This window comes from Zeus faber (genome assembly GCF_960531495.2).
Source record: "Zeus faber genome assembly, chromosome: 18".
In the NCBI taxonomy this organism is placed as follows: Eukaryota; Metazoa; Chordata; class Actinopteri; order Zeiformes; family Zeidae; genus Zeus; species Zeus faber.
Genome location: NC_137210.1, coordinates 14429265 through 14451147, shown reverse-complemented (window position 1 = coordinate 14451147; position 21883 = coordinate 14429265). Strand labels below are relative to the sequence as shown.

The window sequence follows — 21883 nt, the reverse complement described above, 5'->3', positions numbered from 1 at the left end:
AAAGGAACAAAGTCTTGGAGTGCTTCATGATTATTCACTATCTCCCGGATCAAGAGCAAGTGGTAACCAGAAGTCTTTCTAGAGTTTTAGGCTTTCTAGCATGAACCATTTTCAACTCAACCGATAGGGTAAAACATGTTATAAACAAACTTTATAAAGGCATTTATAAAGTAATGTCTCATCTTATACTGCAACATTGTATGACAACTTTGCTGAATTCCAACGTACCGACAAGAAAAGTAAACGCCTTTATTTTAACCCAGTAAAGCTTTTTGAAAACAAAACCGCAACACAATAAATTCAGATCCAATTTTTTTTTTTTTGCTCGTGTCTTGACCATTGGTGGAGCTCTGGATCACATCCTCTGCTCTGACTCCTCAGAGCCAGAGGAGGCCTTCGGGGGTCTGGGAGAACTGCGAGCCACCCCAGAGCCTCCTGCTGCGGCTTGGATGATCTGCTGGGCTGCTTGTAGATGCCGGCGCTGGCTCTGCCGCACTGTCGGAGGAGAGAGAGAGAGAGAGGGATAAGTGATGGAGTCACAGTGTGGATACAGTGACACGTGCATGAATCATCTCAAAACCGACGGGGAAATAAATCTAATGTTTTTTCGGAGCACGCTTTTGTGGTGATGGTGGAGCGCATGATATAAAAAGTTGAAGCTCTTCTCCTCCCTGGTTCCCCTACGGTGGAATGAGCCCTCCCCCCGTGTGTTGAAACGGCTGAATCGCTCCCCATCTTCTGTCACAGACTGAAGACCCATCACTTCAGACGACACCTGGACCCTACTTGCACTGACCCGTCTACCCCATGAGCATCTTTTTTCCCTTTACTGTCCAACATACTTTCTTTACAAACAAAAAAACTCTCTAGCTCTACTCCACTCTGCTTGTTTCTAGATAATGTTTAGCTGGCTGTGACTGTGACATGCAGTTGGCTCGAAACCGTGACAAATGTACTTACTGTAAATTGCTCCGGACAAAAGTGTCGGCTCAATGACGTAATGCAATGTAATGAAAAACAGGGAAAGTTGTCCCGAACCTCTTTTTCTCACGCTGATCTTCCGAATCTCTGGGATGAGAAAGCTGTACACCAACTCAGACACAATTTCTTCAGACTGAAGATCGTTGCGGCTAAAACAAAACATAATATAATTATTAGATAGATAGATAGATAGATAGATAGATAGATAGATAGATAGATAGATAGATAGATAGATAGATAGATAGATAGATGGATAGATCTTGCACCTTTCCTCCATAGCGTATGCGATGTTGTTGACCTCTCTGGCCATCCTGTGGATCTCCTCTCTGGCTTGCTGCTCGGCCGTCTGCTCTAGCGTTGCCAGGATGACGTCCTCCAGATATAAATCCACAGTGGCCTGATGCACCAGTATCACCTAGATCATAGTGTTCAGAGACAATTTTGTGCATCTGAGAGAAAAAGTTCAAAGTTCACGAGAACATGAGAGCTAGAGTAGGAATTTTTGTTTCTCACACTCCATTGCCGCCACCCCCACACACCCCTTACGTCCACACACCTGAACACGTCCACACCCACCTGTCTGAAGATCTCATCCTCCTCTCGGCGCCTCCGCTCCTCCGCCTGCCTGAGTCCGCTCTCCTCGGCCTCTCGCAGGCGGCGCTCTCTCTCCGCCAGCAGGACGAAGGCGTGGATCCTCCGCTCCTCCTGCAGACGAATCAGCTCCTTGGACAGGGTGTCCAGCAGGTCCACAAGCTCTGCCCCCACCAGCCCCGCCCGGTGCGCCTCCTCTTCAGAGGTCTAGAAGGAGATAGCCGTAGCATTTCAATGTGATATATGTAGCGAGTCCTTGTGTAACCCTGCATGTGTGTGCGTGTGTGTGTGTGTGTGTGTGCGCGTGTGTGTGTGTGTGTGTGTGTGTGTGTGTGCACTGTCTAGCCTTCTGTTTCTGCAGGTCTCTCTGGTTTTTCAGGGTGTGCATGAGCTCCGTCTCGGTTTTCAGAAGCTCTTGCTCCTCCTTCTGCAGGGCGTTGGTGGTTCTCAGCTCCTGGATCAGCTCGGTACGTCTCTCCTTGCCCACAAACATCTGAAAAATGTCAGACCAGATTAGAAAAGGAAGGCAGTCCGCCAGCAGACAACAATCTCACGGAGTTCAAATATGGGTACGGAGCAACAAAGCCCCAGACAGACCCAGTCACGGACGAGGCACGTTTGGAAATGCTAAGTAAAACACATGCACGCACACACTAACCTGGTACTGAATACTCCGTCCCCTCAGTAGCTTCTGCAAAGTGATGATTGCCAGCTCCTTCTCCTCTTCTCCCTGGTGGAGGAAAGGCAGGTGAGCTCGACGGAGATAGCGAGCGCTTTACAGTGGTTGTGGGATCATTTGAACCTAATAGAAACAGAAGCAGACCTCAGGGGGCTTCTTGATCCTTGGCGTGGGCGGACGAGGGATAGGCTCCTCCTTCTTTCCCAATAAACGCAAGCACTTTTTGTGGACCACCTGCCGCTTCTCCTCCTTCAAGGCCTGCGGGAGGACATGAGGGTCGAACCCGGTTACGACATCCCCGAGGTGTTCCGCGAAACGGGTGGACGGGGTGGGGTGTTTGTCTGCCGCACCTGGTACGCCTTTTCCAGTTGCCTCTCTCTGCGCTCGTTGCGCCCAATGAAGCCCCTGTTGACTTTGGGTTTGGGCGCTTTGACATGGAGCTCAAAGACTGAATCAGGAAGTCCTGCCTCTAATTCCAGCAATCCTGCGATTGACAGGGAGCAGAGATGACATTTGAGGGGCGACCAGAGCCGCACCGCTCATTTTTGAGACACTTTTTGTCGTCACTCGGGTTTTCTAAAAGCGTTTCGAGTCACACCTTCATACGTGTTGAGGTAACGGCTTTTGACCACTTTGCTTTGGATGTTGCGATCGGGGATGACGCCGTTTCGGCTCAGAGGGGCGTACGTCTGCGACGCGTAGTCTGTGTACTCTTTCACAATGTCACGGCGCTCCAGCTTCCCCTCCACATTCTGCCTCTGGGCCGTCAGTTTCCTCAGCGCTAAAGGAACGGCAACCAAAGGAAGGAAAGGGAGGGAGGATGGGGGAGGCATGAAGGGAGAAATCAGCATTTCGACACCGGATTAGTGAAAGGCGTCTACGAGGTGCCGGAGGCCTCACAGACGACGTAGTCCTTGTGGATCTTGTTCAGCTTGATCTCCTTGTCCTGCTGCTGCTGAAAGAACTCCTGGTTCAGCTGCTGCGCCGAGGCTTTCTTCTGGGCTTCGTCGCGCTGCCGCAGCAGGTTCCGCAGCACGGCCAGACGGGCCTCCTGCACCCTGTTCCACGGCCACGGTGCCAAGGCGCGGGAAGAGGCAAAAAACATGAAGTGGGCGGTGAGAACAAAGGAAATGGGAAGAGCGGGGAATATGAGCCCGCACATAACCCCCCATTCCCCGATGGGACATAACGCCAGAGGAGGTGGATTCAAGACTAAAGATCCCTGAAGTCCTAGTCACTATGACTCCTATGTCACTTTTTTGGCTCTCCTCTAGTTGTCTACAAGGAAACTGCAAACAGCCATACACAATTTGTTCCACTCACTTCTGGATTTCTCCCTCTCTAAAGGCCCACTCTTTGACCTCCATTTCCTCCATCATGCGCCTCCTCTTGTCCAGCTGGCTGGGGTCGTGCAGTGGAGGCAGCGTGGCTTCCCAGGCCCGCTTGGCCCGAGCCCGGTCTATCATCTCCACCTCCGCCAGGCCCGCAGGGAGACCCCGGCCTGGGAGGAACAGACGATGGAGGAGGGGGAGGGAGGGCTTCACATGTTTAGTTTAGACCCCAACACACCCACAATAAAAAAAAAAAACCCACACACACATAATATGCATACACACAAACGCCTTTGTCCACACAGGACCCTCTGTCAATACAGGCCAGTAGTTGGTTTGAAGGGTCAACGGTGCACTTTGTGAACTGAAATGTATGACGGTTCTTTAATGAAGCACTTCATTCCCCGTCGTAACGTTAATGTTTCTTTACAGATGTGATGGAAATTGGCATTACAGATTACAGGCAAGCGAGCGGTTCAGCACCATCTGCTGGTTAAAGTCAGCGCAAGGCGTCCAGGGAGGATGCCGCCGTAGATTGGTACTTTTTAGGCGCGTCTCCACCCGAAGTACCTGAAACTTTCAAGTTCCAGGAACTTTTTTTTTCAGGCCCCGCGAAGATTATGCGAATGGATCTGCCAACGTATGTAAAAAGCGACGGCTGTTTTAATACGTCATTTTTGCGCACGGCTATACATCAAACTGCTCCACTTCAGCCCAGTGGGTGGCGGTGATGCAGAAGACGCCACAACAACAAGAAGGAAATGGATAAAGAAAGACAACCAAAGTGATAGTGGTATATCACTTTGGTTGTCTTTCTTTATCCATTGTATGTTTCTGTCCTTGTATTTACTGCCAATAAAAAATATTCCCTCTCACAGTCAGGATTTTATTATCAAGTTTGAAACATGTTGAGAAACACGAGTGCACACACAGGGAATCCAACCTGAGTCTACTGTGAAGGAGGGAAAAAGCTTTTCAAACAATTCATTTTCCGTTCTTTGTGCAAACGGAACTTTTTTAGAGCAAAAAAAAACCCCAAACTGTACACACAGTCGCTTTGCGGCTACAGATTTTTTTTAAATAACAGTCAAAATAAAATTCTGCGAGTAGTCGACCAAACAGAAACGTTCAGCGCTGCAAGCCCCACCCCTAAAGTTCCGGAACTTTTGAAAAGTACTACCGCCCCCCCCCCCCCCCCCCCCCCACAAGCTGGGACTTTTTGGTTCCGTGGACTTTGTACTAAATTTAGACCCTGGCTCCTGTGGTGGAAACTGAGTGGCACTGACTTCCTCCAAAGCTTCCTAGTTCCTGGATAAGTGCCTGCGGTGGAAACGGGGCTTATGTGACTCTCTACGTAACTGATAAAAAATGTAAGTAAATAAAATGAATGAACTAATGTACAAGTAAATTGGCTGTGAAAGCACACCCCTTTTCAAACGGTTTATTGCATTATTATTACATTTTTCTACTTACCTTTGACCTATATCTCAATTTACAATTATCTACAGTTACAGTACTTCTCACCCGCATTCCTCAGGCGCTTTTTGACCCTTTTTTTCCTCAATGTTTTTTTTCTGTGTACATAATGTGTCCTCGGCGTCATACCCCAAGTCAGAGTTGCCAGTGTCAGAAGCTCGGAGGGGGCCGTCCCGGGCTGCACCACGTAGGCCGGGCTGTAGGGGTCCGTCTGCACTTCGCTGTCCCTGTAGTCCGTCTGGACCCCCACGGTGCAGACGGAGGGCTGGGACTCCTCACTTTTGTCCTCTTGGAGAGAGGTGGCGCTGACAAAAAAGGCAAATATAAACTCACTTGGGCGCGACACGGAAAGCAGTCAGGGAAGGGTCGCACGCACTGAACTTACTTTGACAGAGAAAAGAGCCCATCTGCGGAAAGATCATCGGTGTAGGGGACCAGCGGGCTGGAATGGAACGGTGGAACACAAGGTCAGAGTTATGGGGCTGCACCTGCTCCACACAGTCCGGGATGAGTCGAGGTGATTAAAACACTATATGAATAGTCAGGGGTTAGGAAAGTTGCCGTAATCTAGGTTAGGATACAAAATGATGATTTATTAAAAACAAAATTAACAAATAGGGTATCACTTGTTTTGAGTGCGAAAAATACTTTCTATTAGGTTTGTGGAGCCATGCAGCCAAACACGACCGCTGACGGTGTCTTCATTAGGTTATACAAATCATCACTAAAATAGCAAACCAGGCTGTCTTTAGTTTAGTGATGATCTGGATCTTTTTCAACGGAGGATCTTCTGAAGCCCATGTGGTTTTAATATCCAAGCCAGTTTTCTTTTTCACTTCCCCCTGCGCCTTCATTGCAACGAGTGATTACTCATTACAAGCTCAGGGACTTAACGCAGTGCTTGAAGAGGAACCTTGAATTCTAGCAAACTCTTGTTATATGTCAGAGCAAACAATTCCTCACCCGCCATGCAATATATGAAGTGAAAATTCTTTCCACAAGAGGAAATGTTCTTGCGTTCATGCGTTTGATACACTGATGTACTGCAGTGACAAATACAGAATAAAATGAGCAGATATTGGTATAATAGGATATTCCCCGGCTAAGATTTAAATTACTTTAATATTATTGAATTACCTGAACAATGGGTTTTCATGTTTTACAACTGCTCTATCTAGGCAATTTATTATTATTTATTATTATTTATTATTATTATTCGAGGCATTCTTTAGTTCCAATGACTTCACTGCAAATGCTCAACAAACCATTTAAAAAACTTGTAGCGGTCTTGTCTGGTCACGTGACACTCTTTCCCTACGAGCCATGACGGACCACATGGAACGACCCTGACAAAAGGAGAAAGAACAAAACGGCAAAGTTAAAAATTCACCAATCTATGAATACACACACTGTCTTTCCATTTCGTGCACGATGACCCGCTCATCGTTTTAGTTCCTTCTCCAATCGTTTGCCCTCTGAGACTGGGACGGCTGCTCCAAAAAAATCGACAAAACACAGCACGTTGACAATGAAATGCACCTTGTGGATGCATAACGCATACTTCAGCAATTATACGTCAACGGTACCACAAACAACAAGATTCACGCAACTTCAATTTATAGATTGGTGAAGCTTGATGATGGGGCTTTCAAGGGATCAACCATGAAAGTTGAGTCTTGAGTACACACCTCCCCATATCAGTTGTTTGTGTGTGTGTGTGTGCGTGTGTGCGTGCGTGCGTGTGTGTCAGGGTGGTGTTTCAGCCAGGCCTCACCCTGCCAGATGCTGAAGCGCCTCTTTGCGTTGCTCCATGTGCCCTTGCCATCGCCTGTCGATGAAGGTTGGCACCGGATCCTTGCTCTCGAATTTAAGTTCATACCGGGGGTGGTGTGGGAGGTTGCTGAACATAGACTTAAACACGGGCACTTTCCGCTGAGCGCCGGCAAAAAGTTCCAAAGGCCCCAATTAGACAGTTTGACACTTGACGAGTTAACGTTACTTCAACATCTCATTAAAGATTTGGGTCATAACTGATACATAAGGAGATGTCATACACTGACATTCAAGGTTTTTCATTGTTTGTGTCAAATTAACTGTTCTGTTCTCACTATGTTTGCAGCATGTTATTACACATAACACTGATGTCAAGAGAACAATTATTGATGCCCTTAGATTTTTTAAAACGTTTTTTGCTATATATCTGCTATTTAGAATATATTATAAATAAATATAATAATAATTATAACAAATAATAATAATAATAATAATAATAATAATAACAACAATAGGCATTACGTAATTACGTCATTATTAAAACATACGGGGAGTCCTTCCATATGTTGAAATGTGTGTGTTTTGGATTTTATTTTACATAAACATCCTACCACTCGGTTCAGAGCTGCATAGGCTCTCAAGTTAGACTTGGCATGGTCCGTCTGAGCCGAGACCGTGTACACAGGATCTGGACGGTAAGGTGAATATCAAGAAAAAGAAATGACAAAAAACACGTACAGAAAAAAAACAAACAAACTTGTTAACAACTGTGAACACCTGGATTCTATTTCATTTTATTTTATTGTATTTTTTTTACTTTACTCACCGTACAAGTAGTCATAGACTCGATGAGCTCTGAAGCCTTTACAATTTTCCTTGCGCTTAGTCATTGTGCGCGTCGCCGATTGAGTAATGATCTATTTACGTGTAGGAGATCCCCCCCCCCCACAAAAATACTGGTTGAAGTATTCTCATTTAACAGAGAAATAGAGGCCTTTTAAGCAGCCAGCCTCCGCTCGCCACCACTGCGGGCCGAGCGTCTGGCCGGGGTTGCCATGGTGACGGCAATAAACAATGTGTCCCATTATGACGTGAGCGTGTCCTTCCGCCAGGGGGCAGAGTGTTCCCTAGGAAATATATTTCCTATACACACTTTTTTTTTTTTTTTTACTTTCACAAAAGCTACACTTCATGGAAGTAGGTGCATAAATAAGAAATGATAATGAAACTGTATTGCTTATCATCACATATAACGTCATATTTTAATATCATCGCCAATAATGAACCTGACCTGGACATGACGCCCTGCTTGTAGCTGGATATGGACGATGCCAACAGGATGCTTGTCAGCCATGCCTTATCGAAGGGAAACACACACACGGATACACGCACGCACGCACACACAGTGTCTGTTATTATAATTATTGTTTTCCTTCTATTAATGTAAAGCACTTTGAGTTGCTTGTCGTTTAAGAATGGTGATATACAAAGACAGGATATTATTATTAGTAGTAGTAGTAGTATTATTTGCCCTTGTTTTTCTCTTGTTTCTTGACAACTTTTTTTACCGGGATGTTTTGCATGGAAGCCCATTTCCGCCAGGGGCAAAAATAAATAATCTAAAAACAAAACAAAAAAAAAAAACAAAGACGCATGAGTATCTCATAATTATGACTTACGTCAGAAATGAGGCTAAGTATGATGGTGTTGTTTGAAATAGACTGTGAAGTGTGGTCCATTTTCCATATTCAATGAAAGAGCGGCTCTTTCACATGGGACGCGGTGTGCTGCGCTCATCTGACATCGTCTGAAACAAATTATCGATCGGTATCGATTGCAATTCTACTGCTGTCATATCTTCGGCAACAGGAATAGTGTTTATGGTATTATTATTATAAGTTTGGTTGGCCTGTATGTAATTTTATGTTCATTTATTATATTTATATATTCAATTATAATATTGCTCCAACAAAACCATCATCACATGAAATGTCTTCACGCGACCATATTTTAATGACATAGTGACAGAGGGAGTAGTCATCATCATGTTTGTAGGTAATGTTTATTGGCCATTGGTCATATATCGCTAATCTCCAACACCTCTGGTCTGCCCACTTGTTTCCATGACACTGAAGCCAAGTTAGGAATATTATTTTTTTATATATATATATATATATTATAGGATATTCTGACAAATTCCTTGAAAAGGCAAGCAACCTGTTCAAAATACGTTTCATATTATGGATTTACTGAGGACGTAGAATGGGCTCGATGTATCTGTTTTCATGAAATATGTCCTAACTCCCCGGATCTTTCTAAAAACGCATCCGAATCGCCATTGACGAGTTGGGTAAGTCCAAGGGACCCCATGGACTCCTCTGTCCGGCAAAAGAAAAAATTAAAAATGGGTAAAAACAAGCTAGGTGTGCAAAATTACCAATAAAAAGGCAAGGTATAAAATAATAAGAGAAGATATCACTCAGAATACTCACTTATGTCAAACACACTTATTATTCCAGTGTTATTGAAATTCTTGATATTTCCCTCTGTCATAAATGGTCACATTTTTTAAGATTTGCAGACTTAAAACTTTGTTTTAATAAATAGGAACCAGAACAGCTATAAGTAAAATATACGCTGACATTTTTTTTATAAAGGTACGCAACCATAGTATATAGAGACAGGCAGACACTTGCATATGACTCAGAATAGTCCCTTCTGTCATGCACAGTTTCTGATGCATCAAAGCATCAAAAACCACAGGCCATTTTCTTTGTCTGAAAATGAACCACTTAACACACAGGGTAGTCTACTTGTCTCCATCTCCCCTGCATTGCGCAGCTATGTGGGTGTTCCTGACGCGTCTCTGAATCATCAGTCCGGGTGTTCTGCACATCTCGACGACGCCTCCGCTTGCACTTCTTCCTTCCAGAGGCTTGCTCAACGATCACCCTCCCACGTCTGATCTTGGGAGTTCTGCGGCCGGCCTGCTTCAGTGCGAGCCCTGTTGTCACACCTAGGAGCGATGACGTAAAAGCGAAAGGCCCGTCCGATGTGGGCACCGTCTCCCAGCCGCAAGCTGCACTCGCCCATCTCCTCCTGTCAATGTTGCGTAGAGGTTGGAGGCCCTCGACATCCTGGCATCGAGAACCCGGCCCGGCGCTCCAGCAAAAAGCGTCAATGAATCGCCTCCCCCCCCCCCCCCCCCCTCGTCCACAATCCCCTGGAAGGAGAATGATTTTCTCTTCATGTAGTACAAACTGGTTTGCTGACTCGGAAATGGCGTGGAAAAAAAAGTGTCGTCACCCAAGTTCAGCGCGACGCTGCATAGTGGATATCAGTATCCTTAGTCAGAGAAAAACTGCATTTAAATAAGGAATATCTGACATTCAAATATTACAGTCCCAGCTGCTATCACTGTACTATTTCTATTTCTAATTCATTTGAGCGGCTCCTGCGAGACAAGGTGAAGTTTTCTTATCATAAGCACATTTATTTAAGCGTATGTTTTACATATCCCATTTAGCAGACGAATATTATAAATTATATGATAAAAAAAAATTAGTTTGTAGTTAAAGCCCTTTGTGTACTGGTCACGGAATGTACCGGTTAGAACGCGGTCAACACGTTTTCTACACAATGAAATATGCTGAAAAGCGAACACACCTCCTGCGCCTTCTTTCCGCCTCTATGGTGTTTTTATTTAAAAGAAAAAAAATTTGAGGTGGACCTCATATTTGTTCTGTAATTGTCTGTATTGGGAAAGGGCAAGCACAACAAAGGTTTTCCTGGAGGTGTTCGTCTCGGTTTTCAGACTTGTTGCTGTATGTTGTGCTGGAACCCGTTCAACTCGGGTCTGATGTCACTCCCAGTTTTGATTTCCGAGGCAAATGGAACGCACCATCAGTGTCTCATAATTATTATGATTAGTCATTCATAATTACGACTTTGGAAGTCAAAATTTTGACTTAGTATGTCATTATTATGACACACTCTTTTTTTGTCAACATGTATTTTTGTCCTTGGCGGAAGTGGGCTTCCATAGATTTTGCAACCCAGTGGAAACATTAGTTCCTCTGTGCTGACAGTGCCAGCTCACTGTCAGCAGATAATGTCTTCCTACTGTAGTTTAAATAAGCACCAGCTAAAATTTGCTTTATTTTGGTGGAAAAAAGAAGACCCAAAAAAAAACAACAACATCAACCAGAAGGTTCAAAACAGATGGCCCCTAATTGCATTAGATTATGTCGAAATGTCGTAAGTCGGCGGAGGTGACATGGATGCAAGGCTGTCGAGGGGTTTACGTCACCGCTTTTGTTGTCACTATTTCTTTATGAGATTTAAATTGATGTTACTTTCCATTGACAGGTTCACAAATGGGTGCTTCCACATTATCTCCTTCCTTGGAACACTGCAGACAGCGGCGCACAAATCGACATGGACTGAAACAATAATCATCTATCTGTCTATCTGTCTGTCTGTCTATCTGTCTGTCTGTCTATCAATCAATCTACGTACGTATGTGTCTGTACGTACGTGTCTGTACGTACGTGTCTGTCTGTCTGTCTGTCCGTCTGTCTACATTTACGCATAAACAAATGCAAATACTACACATAAAAAGATGCACTCATACTGTACATGCATGCACATACACATACCCCTATGTATGTACATGTACATGCATGAACCAACACATGCAACCACTCACTCATTGGGCACAAACCCACAGCCACCAAAATCCAAAAGGGTGCATCGTGTGGAAATAAGATGGAGCAAGACACAAGTCGGTCAAAATGTGGTAGTTTGCGTTTCATTTGAGATGTTTTGATGCACATTGTGTGATTGAGTTCTGATGACCCGTTAATTTCCACGATGAGGTACAAGTGAGATATTGACTACGCGTTATTTCGGTTCATCCCTCACACCAGCTCTCAGATGGAACTCATATGCAGCGTCTATTCGTCGTTTTGCTATCGTCTGCTCATAACCACAAACCCAGAAGGGCTCATCATGTCTTCATAAACACGCAGAGTGTGACCATTGGGGATGAGATCACACCCGACAAGTCCCACTCACTGATGCTCAGCCAGCAGCTTTTCTGTACGACCCCCTTTAGATTTGAAGAAAAACAACAAACAAAGAACACCAACAACGACAACAACAACAAAAACGGATTATACAAAACAAGATCTGTAATATTATATCAATAAAATCTGAAAAACCCGCTCAAAGGGGAGAGACATTTCTAAAAAGACGTTTCTAAAAGTCTATAGATTTCAGTTTTGTTTTGACTGTTTTTCAGGGGGCATACGCAGTCATGTGACAAGCAAGGAAAAAAAACAAAAAAAAAAACAAGAGCCTGAGTGACTGAGTGTCACTGTGAGTGGGAGAGAAAAAAGCAGATCTGGTGTGGAAGGAGGAAGAGAGAAGAGAAGATGATAAGGCAGGACAAGGACGGACGGAGTTATTTGTCGAAACGTCTTCCACAGAATATTACCACTTTGTTTGCCGGCTGATGGTGGATTTTGAGTTCCCTCGACACGACGATGGGAGCGCTACTTACTTTGAACCAAAGCGCCTTGGCGGCATAATTAAAGATAAAGATGTTAGTGTATATGTTATATTCAAGTCATATGAGGGTTATGAAGGAAAGGGTGCATTTTTTGTTTGACTTTTTGTAACTTTTGTGTGAGCCTTTTTCATCAACCTGGATTTGTTTTTGGTAGGACCATGGGACGACTGGAGGTGAGGGGGGTCATGTGGACTTTAGGAGTCCTAACTCTCCTCAACACACGGGAGACATGGAGCCTGGAATCAGGTCTGAGAATCAACATTTAAATACAAAAAACAAGCATACATACATAGCGCTAGTTTTTTTGACGAAGAAATAACGTCACAATTTTGTCACAGTGTACATTAATTATTCATTTAATTATCTTCATTTATTTTATTGGTTTGTTTGTTTATTTAATTATTTTTATTTAATTAATTACTTATTTATTGAATGAATTATCCCATTGTCTTATTTGTCTTATTTATTTATTTGTTCATGGATTAATTTGGTCATTTATGTATTTATTTTTAAATATCCCGCACAAATTAAGTTTGCAAATTCTTGCACCGTGACTTGTACATCATGGAGATATACCGTGACGTAATTTTTTAAAATTATAATGGTTCTATTTTAAAACAGTTCATAAAGGGGATGTCTCACATTATGGCAGAGGCAATTCGCTGGCAGGACCACAACAGAGGCATGCAGGCTCTTGCACATATTTTCGCGATGAACAAATGCACTATATCCAAGTGGAAATAGTGAAACAGCTTTACTCCACTGCGGGGGCACCGAAGACGGAAAGACTACATCTCTCAGAGTTCTATGTGGTTTTTCTGAATGGCAAATTTGCTTACACCTACCAAATGTAAACAAACCTTTTGGGATTTCCAAGCAGGTCACTGATAAGAATCAGTAACTGAAGAGGTAACTTCTTGTGATAAAACCTCTTTTAACAAAGTCCTAGCAGATCACTATAAAGTGACTTAAAATGCTCATGTAACCAGCTTTGACATCGGCCTATATACTGTATGTATCTGTCAAAATATCTTTATCTACAGTACATACCTATATAGATTTAGATGTAAAATAATAACCCCAGTTATTATTTTATCATATTTATTTATTTTAGTTTCTATTTGAATTGAAATTTTTCAAAGTATTATAACACATTCGCAGAGAAATTAACAATCAACCGCGACTTCTATTGAACTGTTAATAATCAAGACTATGATTCTTACAGCATGTGCTTTTCGATAATTTTTGCTTTGAGCTCCACTATAACACACGCGGCCGCATTGCTTACTGTCACCGAATCTTGATTTTTAGCACAAAAACAAGGGAACCCCCTTGCTTCCATGCTTGTGGCTTGTTATAATATTATTAATATGATTGTTATATTAATAATATTTAACCTTTTAAATCAAAAATTTTCTCCACTCACCTGCATGTTCATCTTTTCTAGGAATTAACCGAATCGCTTCTGTGAAATCTAACACTACCTCAATCTACAATGTAAACTGGGAAATTGATTTTGATGGTAAATGTCTTTATTTTTCTCCTTTTCTCGTAACTGTTATTGTTATTGTTGTAGGCTGATCACAGCATCCACAATATGCAACAAATAGTTATTTTCTGTTTGTCTTGTTTTCCTCTTATTTACTAACTAGTAAATGTGCTTCATTAATTTTAATCATTTCTAACTAAGAATTAATTTCGTTTTTTATGTTTTATAGACGTTCACAGGAAGTGTCAATTTAGCTTTTCCAATGAATGGAACTCCATACATGGATTATCCAAACGTGTTTTAAAACATTCCCTGCCGATGACAAAAACGATAGTAATATTACACGGACACTTTTTAAACCACTACGTACGTTAATCATTTTGACTCTGTCGTTATTTATGTTCAGGGACCAGAAATCTCACCGTCAATCTGGGCAGTGAAGTTAACCTGACCTGCACCAATAAGACCTGGAGTGAGATGCTCTACACGATCTGGAGGATTCACTTGAGCAGCAGACGTTGTCTCATCGGCTTCAGCGGTGACAGGGGAGAAAACGTCGACACGTGCGGCGGCGGCAAAGCCCTGCGCAACACGTCCAGAGGTGAATCCTTCCTGCAAATCCCAAACTTCTCGCACGGCGACGAGGGGGCCTACACGTGTGAGTCCGTCTACGCTGGAGGACAAGAAAAGTTGCACTTTAACGTGGCTGTCACGGGTAAGATTCTCGCAAACATTTTTATTTATTCATTTTACCATATTTTTAAAGTGGTAATCTGTGTGATTTTTTTGGTTAGAAAATCCCACATCAGATATTTATCCCGTGTTTATTTAGCTGGCACTTTTTTTTTTACAGCCATTCAATGTATTTGTGCTATGCATGCGCTCCTCTGCGTTATGTTTCCATTGTTGGTGGCGGGGTCCGCCACGCGGAGAAAGTGAACTGCGGCCACCGTGAATTTGATGAAGTAGTGTAGCTAGTTTTGGTCAGTAAACTGTCAATATGTATGCACGTACACAAAAAGGAACAGCACCCTTGGATTAAAAAATATTCCCCGTCACCTCGAGTCCCAATAAAAAAAATAAAAAATCAAACCAAATCAATCCATCAGAAGACCGCCTTCGAGCAAAGACGAGGGCCAAGCCGGATGTTGGGGAGCCATTTCCAACGGAATGGAAACAAAATAATCCACCCAACACAGACGGTCTAACGGATCTGCACTTTAACTCTGACCAACGTGTGTTGAATTTGGGTTTTCACCGGAGTCTCTCATGCCTCCGGTCTCGTCCCGTCCAGTGTCCCCCACGGTGTCGGCCTGGCTGGAGTGGCGGGGCAGCAAGAGGGTGGCCGTCTGCTTGGCCGCGGGAGGGAAACCCGCTGCCTCCGTCTTTTGGAGGATAGCGGGAAACATGTCCGGTGAACCGGCGCTGGAAACTTTAAGTCACCCGGACGGGTTGTACACGGTGAAGAGCAGCCTGGATCTGCCGGAGGGGGCCGCCGCCGACAACCTGAGCTGTGCCGTCACCCACTCATCTTGGCGAGTGGAGGAGACCCTGAGGCCAGAAGCCATGAGCGGTAAGACTCATTTCACAGGGGAACAGTAGATTAATAACACTTTGGCCCAAGCGAGGAACAGAATCAGAATCAGAATCAGTTTATTACAAATTTGTTCCGGTGAGGTTTGGTGCGTTTCATTTTTTCAAACAGCTAAACAGCTAAACAGCTTGTCTTTCAAATAAAAATAATAATAAAATAAAATAGAATAAAAAGTGCAGTAAAAAAAATAGAATAAAAAATAAATAAAAATTGCCAAATATGTACAACCCCCCACACAAACAAACAAATAAATAAATAAATAAATACATCAATAAACAAAACAAACAAATAAACAAATAAACAAATAAATAAATAGATAGATGACAGAAAGATAGATAGATAGATAGATAGATAGATAGATAGATAGATAGATAGATAGATAGATAGATAGATAGATAGATAGATAGATAGATAGATAGATAGATAGATAGATAGATAGATAGATAGATAGATAGATAGATAGATAGATAGATAGATAGATAGATAGATAGATAGATAAATAAATAAATACAATTAAATAAATAATATTAACATACACAGAAAATACAAAATGCTATGCACAAGATAAATGATTGTGATGGTATAGGGAACAACGATGGCTTATTAGTTATTGGGACAATGGTTAATAAGTTGATCTGAAAAGTTGATGTAGTGTCAGTAAGTGTGTACCGTAGCACTGCAAATGAAGACGTCGAACACCCTGGATAAATTGTTCTGACGCTGATGTTCTCTCTTTAGAAACAGCTGCTGCCAACGTCTGGGTGCCACTTCTGATTGCTGGGGTTATCGTCTCCGTTCTGCTGGGATTTCTGTTCTTCATTCACAGGAACCTCACCACAATGAGGTAAAGGGTTTTATTTTTTGACTTTGTGTTTGGTTGAGAAGAGCACTGAGAACTGATTTGACTGTTGTTTGACAGTAAACTGTGTTTTCCAGGCCCTGTCGCTGGTCCAGCACCAAGTCATCTGACGAGGCCAAATCCCCTCCGGTAGGGCCTGTTTTCAGCCGTAGATTCACTTGGAGGTTGATTTATTCTCTGCATACGCGTCTATGAATTGTTTTGTGGTGATTTTTTCCTCTTGCTCCCTCAGACAGAGGAAGTGGAGGAAGTGGAGCCGTACGCCAGCTACGTCCAGCGGGTCAACTCCATCTATAACTCATCGGCAGATCGGTTCACATGAGAGCCAACACGCACACACACACACACACACACACACACACACACACACACACACACACACACACACACACACACACACACACACACACACACACACACACACACACACACACACACACACACACACACACTTCTACTGGTATCAAAGTCCAGTCTGAATAATTACACTGTTGTATAATTGTATAATTGTATAATTACACAATGTTTCTGGTGCACTTCTAAACCTAAATATGGGAGACCAGTCCTCACAAGTACAGTATAGTAAAACACACACACGCACACACACACACACACGTAAATGTGTGTGTGTGTGTGTGTGTGTGTGTTTTTAATGAGGGGTGAAGGGAAAATTTGAAGGATGAAAGACTTGTGATTAAAGGGGAAATCCTCTCAGTAATAACTCATCTGGGGAATGCGACGGGGGTAGAGTGAATCTGTCTCAGCTACTTACTGTACGTGTACGCTCTCCATCATGTCCTTGAACAGCCTGTGACACCATGTGCCTCATCACATTGTGATGAGTGACATTTATACACGCTCTCAACACAATGGACCATCAACCTCAGAGCCCCTTGCAAATGAATGCAGCATTTTCTTAAAAGGCAGCGAGGATGATGAGCGAGGACATCTGGTTTGTTGTGGTTGTAATACAAACATGGCCATATCCATATTTACATCAGTTTTCCAAGGACATTTTTGATCTCTTTCTTTCTCTTATTTTCTATTTATTCCAGCTGTCAGTGCAATTTATTATATAGGACTATACAGAATTGTAATAATATTTACATGTAATTGTATTAATGTGTACGGATTTAATATCATAAAACATTACTTCCAATAAAGTCAATTCAATTTATCACATTTGTCAAGTAAAATGGGCAGAGTTGAAATTTAGATATAATAATAATAATAATAATAATAATAATAATAATAATAACAATAATAATAATGATAAATATAGCTGCAGACAGCAATAGGGGTCCAGGTTAGGTGTCCCTTTGTTAAAGTTCAATGGAACCAGTACACTGGGTACTTTGGTTCTCTATAGCGTGCTATGACTGCAGAAATTCATTTATTCCAGCCTGGTTACGGTGTCATTCTATGATCGGGCGATGTTTGTTGCTGTGGGTTTCCTCCACCATAACTAACAACAGTTATCATTCTGAAGTAGGGCCGCAATTATTTCAGTCAATATTGTGATAATGGTTATTTATCATGATTATTTATCCATTTTGGGGAATAGAATTATTTTACAGTATAGCACTTTGTAAATCAACAGAAAACTGCCTTCACAATAATAATGTATTTTATGAGCCTATAAATAAATAAACCAAGTAAAGTGGTTTAACTGACTTTTTGAATCTTGAATCTTGAATTGTAGAGGAAATATAATGAAATCAATTGTGTGTAGTGGGCTACACCAAAAACACAGAAATAATAGAAATATTTCAAAGCACCTACACAATAAATGTTCCTTGTATTATGTAATTGCTTGTGGTTATTGTGACCAGTAACTATAATTCAGGAAGATTTTATACATTGATATCTTTTGAATGCCTATAAATTCTGATAGTGATGTTACTGAGTTTTTATTTTGTAGAGCTTACGCTGGTGCGTGCCAGTTGTCCTCAGAAGAGCATATATTTACATTTGATTGACATTTTATATGCTGCGCTTTTTATAATACAATTGTCTTCAGTAATACATTTTTTATTTTTTTCAAAAATAATAAAGGTTAATAATAATAAAATAATAACTGTCGCTTAGTAACTTCGTATGGTTCAGCGTTTGTAAATTATAGTCCTTGAGTTAAAGATCAATTGTGACTATATCTGTGCGTGGCGATCTGTGTACTTCGTCAACTTGCACATGCGCGCAAGGACTTCTCCGTTGCAGCATACGACTGTGCGCGACACCATCTTGGTGAGGAAACTCCATCCACAATACTCAACTACTGATCCGGATAAAATTCGAACGCCACCATTTTGCAACTGCCCTGAATGTACATGTTAATCAGATTGTCTGTGGGTTTTTTTTTTACCTGTGCTGTCAGCATGCAGCATTGTATCTACGACGGAGTTAGTCTGCAAGTGGAGTTCAAGTTCTCAACCTGCAGTGCAACTCTTTATTCATTCTTAAATGATCAAGAACTGCTGCAATAACTCTGTCCTGTAGATGACCTATAAGATGACAAGGGCACAGTTTTTCATTGTACAGAACCACCACCAACCCCCCTATATTATTTTACCATGTTTGGGTCTATAAACAACTGATCACTACTCCAGGAGGGGGAGATTCACTACTACCGCAACTGTGTAGACACCCCACGGCTGCAGGAAAGCCCAGAGCACCTCGCCCAGCAACCACAGAAGACCCCCGGCCCCCCAGGGAAGCCGGAGGCCCGCGGAGCAACCCCCACGCCTGGCCCCGAGGAGCATTACCCAGGGAGCACGAGGAGACCCCGCACTCCAGGCACGCATACAACCCACCCCCATGTGCAGGCACAAGACGCAGCCGCAGGCACAGAACCCGGGCAGCGGGCGCCAGGCACGGACTGCAGGCCCGGATCCAGGCCCTGACAGACCGACACCCCACCCAAACTGCTTGCTCTGAAGGCGAGCCGGCAGGACCCCCGTGCCCACCCATGCCCCGCACAAGGGCAAGGCCCGCCCCAGCCGACCAGATGCCCCACCCGGCCGCGAGTGCCAAGCACCCATCCACGTAGCAGAGTGTTTTCAGCGCAGACCTGGATGTTAGCCCCTCCGACACCAGCAGGCCAACAGATATATGGGCCCTCCACCACTCCCGACACCCGGGGCACCCACCGCAGAGAAGCCGCGCAGTGGGAGGCCGACAGCCGACCCCTGCACCCCAACCCACACCCACAACAGCAAGCAGCCCCCCCAGGGACCTGGCGCCCTCCGCAGCCTCGCCAGGTCGCAGCACACTTTAAACCACCAGGCGCAGGCCGCCAGGACTCCAGCCCAGCCGGTGGGTGCCCTACCCGATCGCCCCCTGGCCAACCACTACCCCACACCAACCTGCCAGCATCCCACCACCTCGGAAAACCCAAGTGCACAATGTGTTCTGTTGGCAATTGCAGTTAAAATTGCGGGGTGTAAGGGTGCAAGTCCTATAGGAAAGTCGAACCCTAATCACTCTCACCCCTCCTGCCCTGCAGACCCTTGTCTGGTGGAGTGTTGTTCAGAGTAGGAATGGTGCGCGAGTCTATGTGTTCTAAGCTAATATGAGTGGGATTAAAATTTCGGGACGGACGAGAAGCACGCCGGAGCATGAGCGTGACAGGCAAGATGGCAGCCACCCGCCGGGGCATGTCAGAACTGCCCCGAATACACGTTTTATTTATCTTGTCTGTGAGTGCGGCGGATCCATGAGATCCATACACCTCTGACGTCAGTTTTCATCCATTCATTCATCCATTGGGGCTGGAACCCTTATAAAAATAATAATAATAATAATAATAATAATAATAATAATAAAAGGAGAGAGAATGTGACAAATAGAACAAGACTAAAGTTGGTTTTACTGTTGACAACATTATAGCATCTGAGCAAAGTAGGCACATTTCATCCGGCTACTGAATAGAAAATGTTCTATACATTTTATGAGAGATTTTTCGATGCCTGCGGGGTGCAGTATATTTTTTTATTAATAGTTATTGGAATTAAACTTAAATTTGCCTACCTGGACTTATCTGGACACCATTATAGAAAACGTATGGATGTTTTTGGTTCTTATAGATGTTGCAAAATGTTGAATGAAAAAACAACAGAACGTCTTCTATTTGAATTAAATGTGGTTGGGTTTTCTTTACGGGTTAAAGTAACCACCTATGGGCCCGGTAAGAGCCTTTTTCTGATATGATGAAATGGGGACATCCGTTTACAGCAGTTTCATTACAGACTCATCATCTTACCAGGACACTTGATTAAAAAAATCTGAATCATTTACTGTATAAAAACCACATAAAAACATATTGATTCGACTGAGGTAGGGCTTCCTCTATATAGTAAGGGATGTCAAAAGTTCCAGTTTGAAAGTGCTCCATTTAACCTCACTTGAGCAAGGTTGTTTTTTTTATTCGTTATAGTTATACATTCAAGGTCACAGATCAGAAGAGCGTCTCAATAGTGTCTCTGCAACGCCTTTGCAAATATGAGGTCCGCCCCTCATCACCCCATCAGGACGTAATCATCTGAACACTCCTCCGTGAGTGAAGGCTCGTGTGACGATTTGAGTCTGGAGGGAAGATTCACTGTGGAATAGAAGCAATGGTCTTCGGAGGAATCGTTTGTTCTCCTCGCTGGTGTCCTGACGGCGCAGTGCTTGACGGTGGTGTACGTCACGTCCTCTTGAGGTGAGATCTCCTCCTGTCATGAGGCGGGGGAATCACACTAAATGAGCCGATGGAACATGTCGTCACTTCCTTTGAGAGTTGCAGTATGAATATCAGCAGGCCAATATTCATCTAGCATGCGAATCCCAATTCCAAAACCCAATTTAGCATGAAAAAGGCACTTGAAGCAACAGGTTGTTGAGGCGCTTTCTTTTCGACACAAACACACCCACACACACACACACACACACACACAGACATCCATACACAACGATTGTAATACAGAAGTTTGGATCAATCTACCTTTTCTGTGTTTGAGTCGCCTATATCGTCTGGTGGCTCCTCATCCCCTTCAGCAGGAAAAATAGAGCAAAAGATAATATATATATAGATATAATATGTTCATTGCATTTAATAATAAATGCTAGAATGTTCAATGCTGTCAACTAAAGCACTATACCTTGTTTTTTTGCCTTTTTTCTAAAAACAAAACAAAACAGGAACAATAACATTAGGGCAATATCACTGTACATATAGATTATATCTCACTGTTTATTCTTTATTTATACAGTAACTGTGTGTATGTGTGTGTGTGTGTGTGTGCGTGTGTGTGTGGGTGTGTGTGCGTGCGCACGTGTGTGTGTGTGTGTGTTTGTGTGTGTGTTGTGTTTCTGTAGCCAACATGATACAAGAACTTTTGCTAAAACAGGAATCTCTTTGCAGAAACCAAATGCAGACTTTACTTTACTCCTCCATGATGCTGATTAACAGTTTAGCACAGCGGTTCCCAACCTTTTCGGACTCGCGGCCCACTTGAAAATCTCAAAAGTGTTCGCGGCCCATGTCCGATCAGAAGTAAC

General features: G+C 43.2%; 2 protein-coding genes across 2 annotated transcripts; one reads left to right on the top strand and one right to left on the bottom strand.

The window, feature by feature from the left end:
• Nucleotides 1-355: 355 nt before the first annotated feature.
• cfap91 (cilia and flagella associated protein 91) lies at nt 356-6966 on the bottom strand (the record flags this gene model as incomplete). Its single annotated transcript, XM_080018835.1, has 14 exons — nt 356-495; nt 1039-1130; nt 1248-1396; nt 1558-1779; nt 1919-2065; nt 2231-2302; nt 2396-2509; nt 2602-2735; nt 2850-3032; nt 3152-3309; nt 3575-3752; nt 5188-5363; nt 5444-5500; nt 6833-6966. The coding sequence occupies 14 exons, from the start codon at nt 6964-6966 to the stop codon at nt 356-358; spliced, it is 1956 nt and encodes a 651-aa protein (XP_079874961.1).
• A 5595-nt stretch (nt 6967-12561) lies between these two features.
• LOC307243863 (cell surface glycoprotein CD200 receptor 2) lies at nt 12562-16667 on the top strand (the record flags this gene model as incomplete). The annotated part of the gene is made up of 6 exons (XM_080018834.1): nt 12562-12649; nt 14299-14607; nt 15187-15465; nt 16225-16330; nt 16423-16474; nt 16578-16667. The coding sequence occupies 6 exons, from the start codon at nt 12562-12564 to the stop codon at nt 16665-16667; spliced, it is 924 nt and encodes a 307-aa protein (XP_079874960.1).
• Between the last annotated feature and the right edge of the window lie 5216 nt (nt 16668-21883).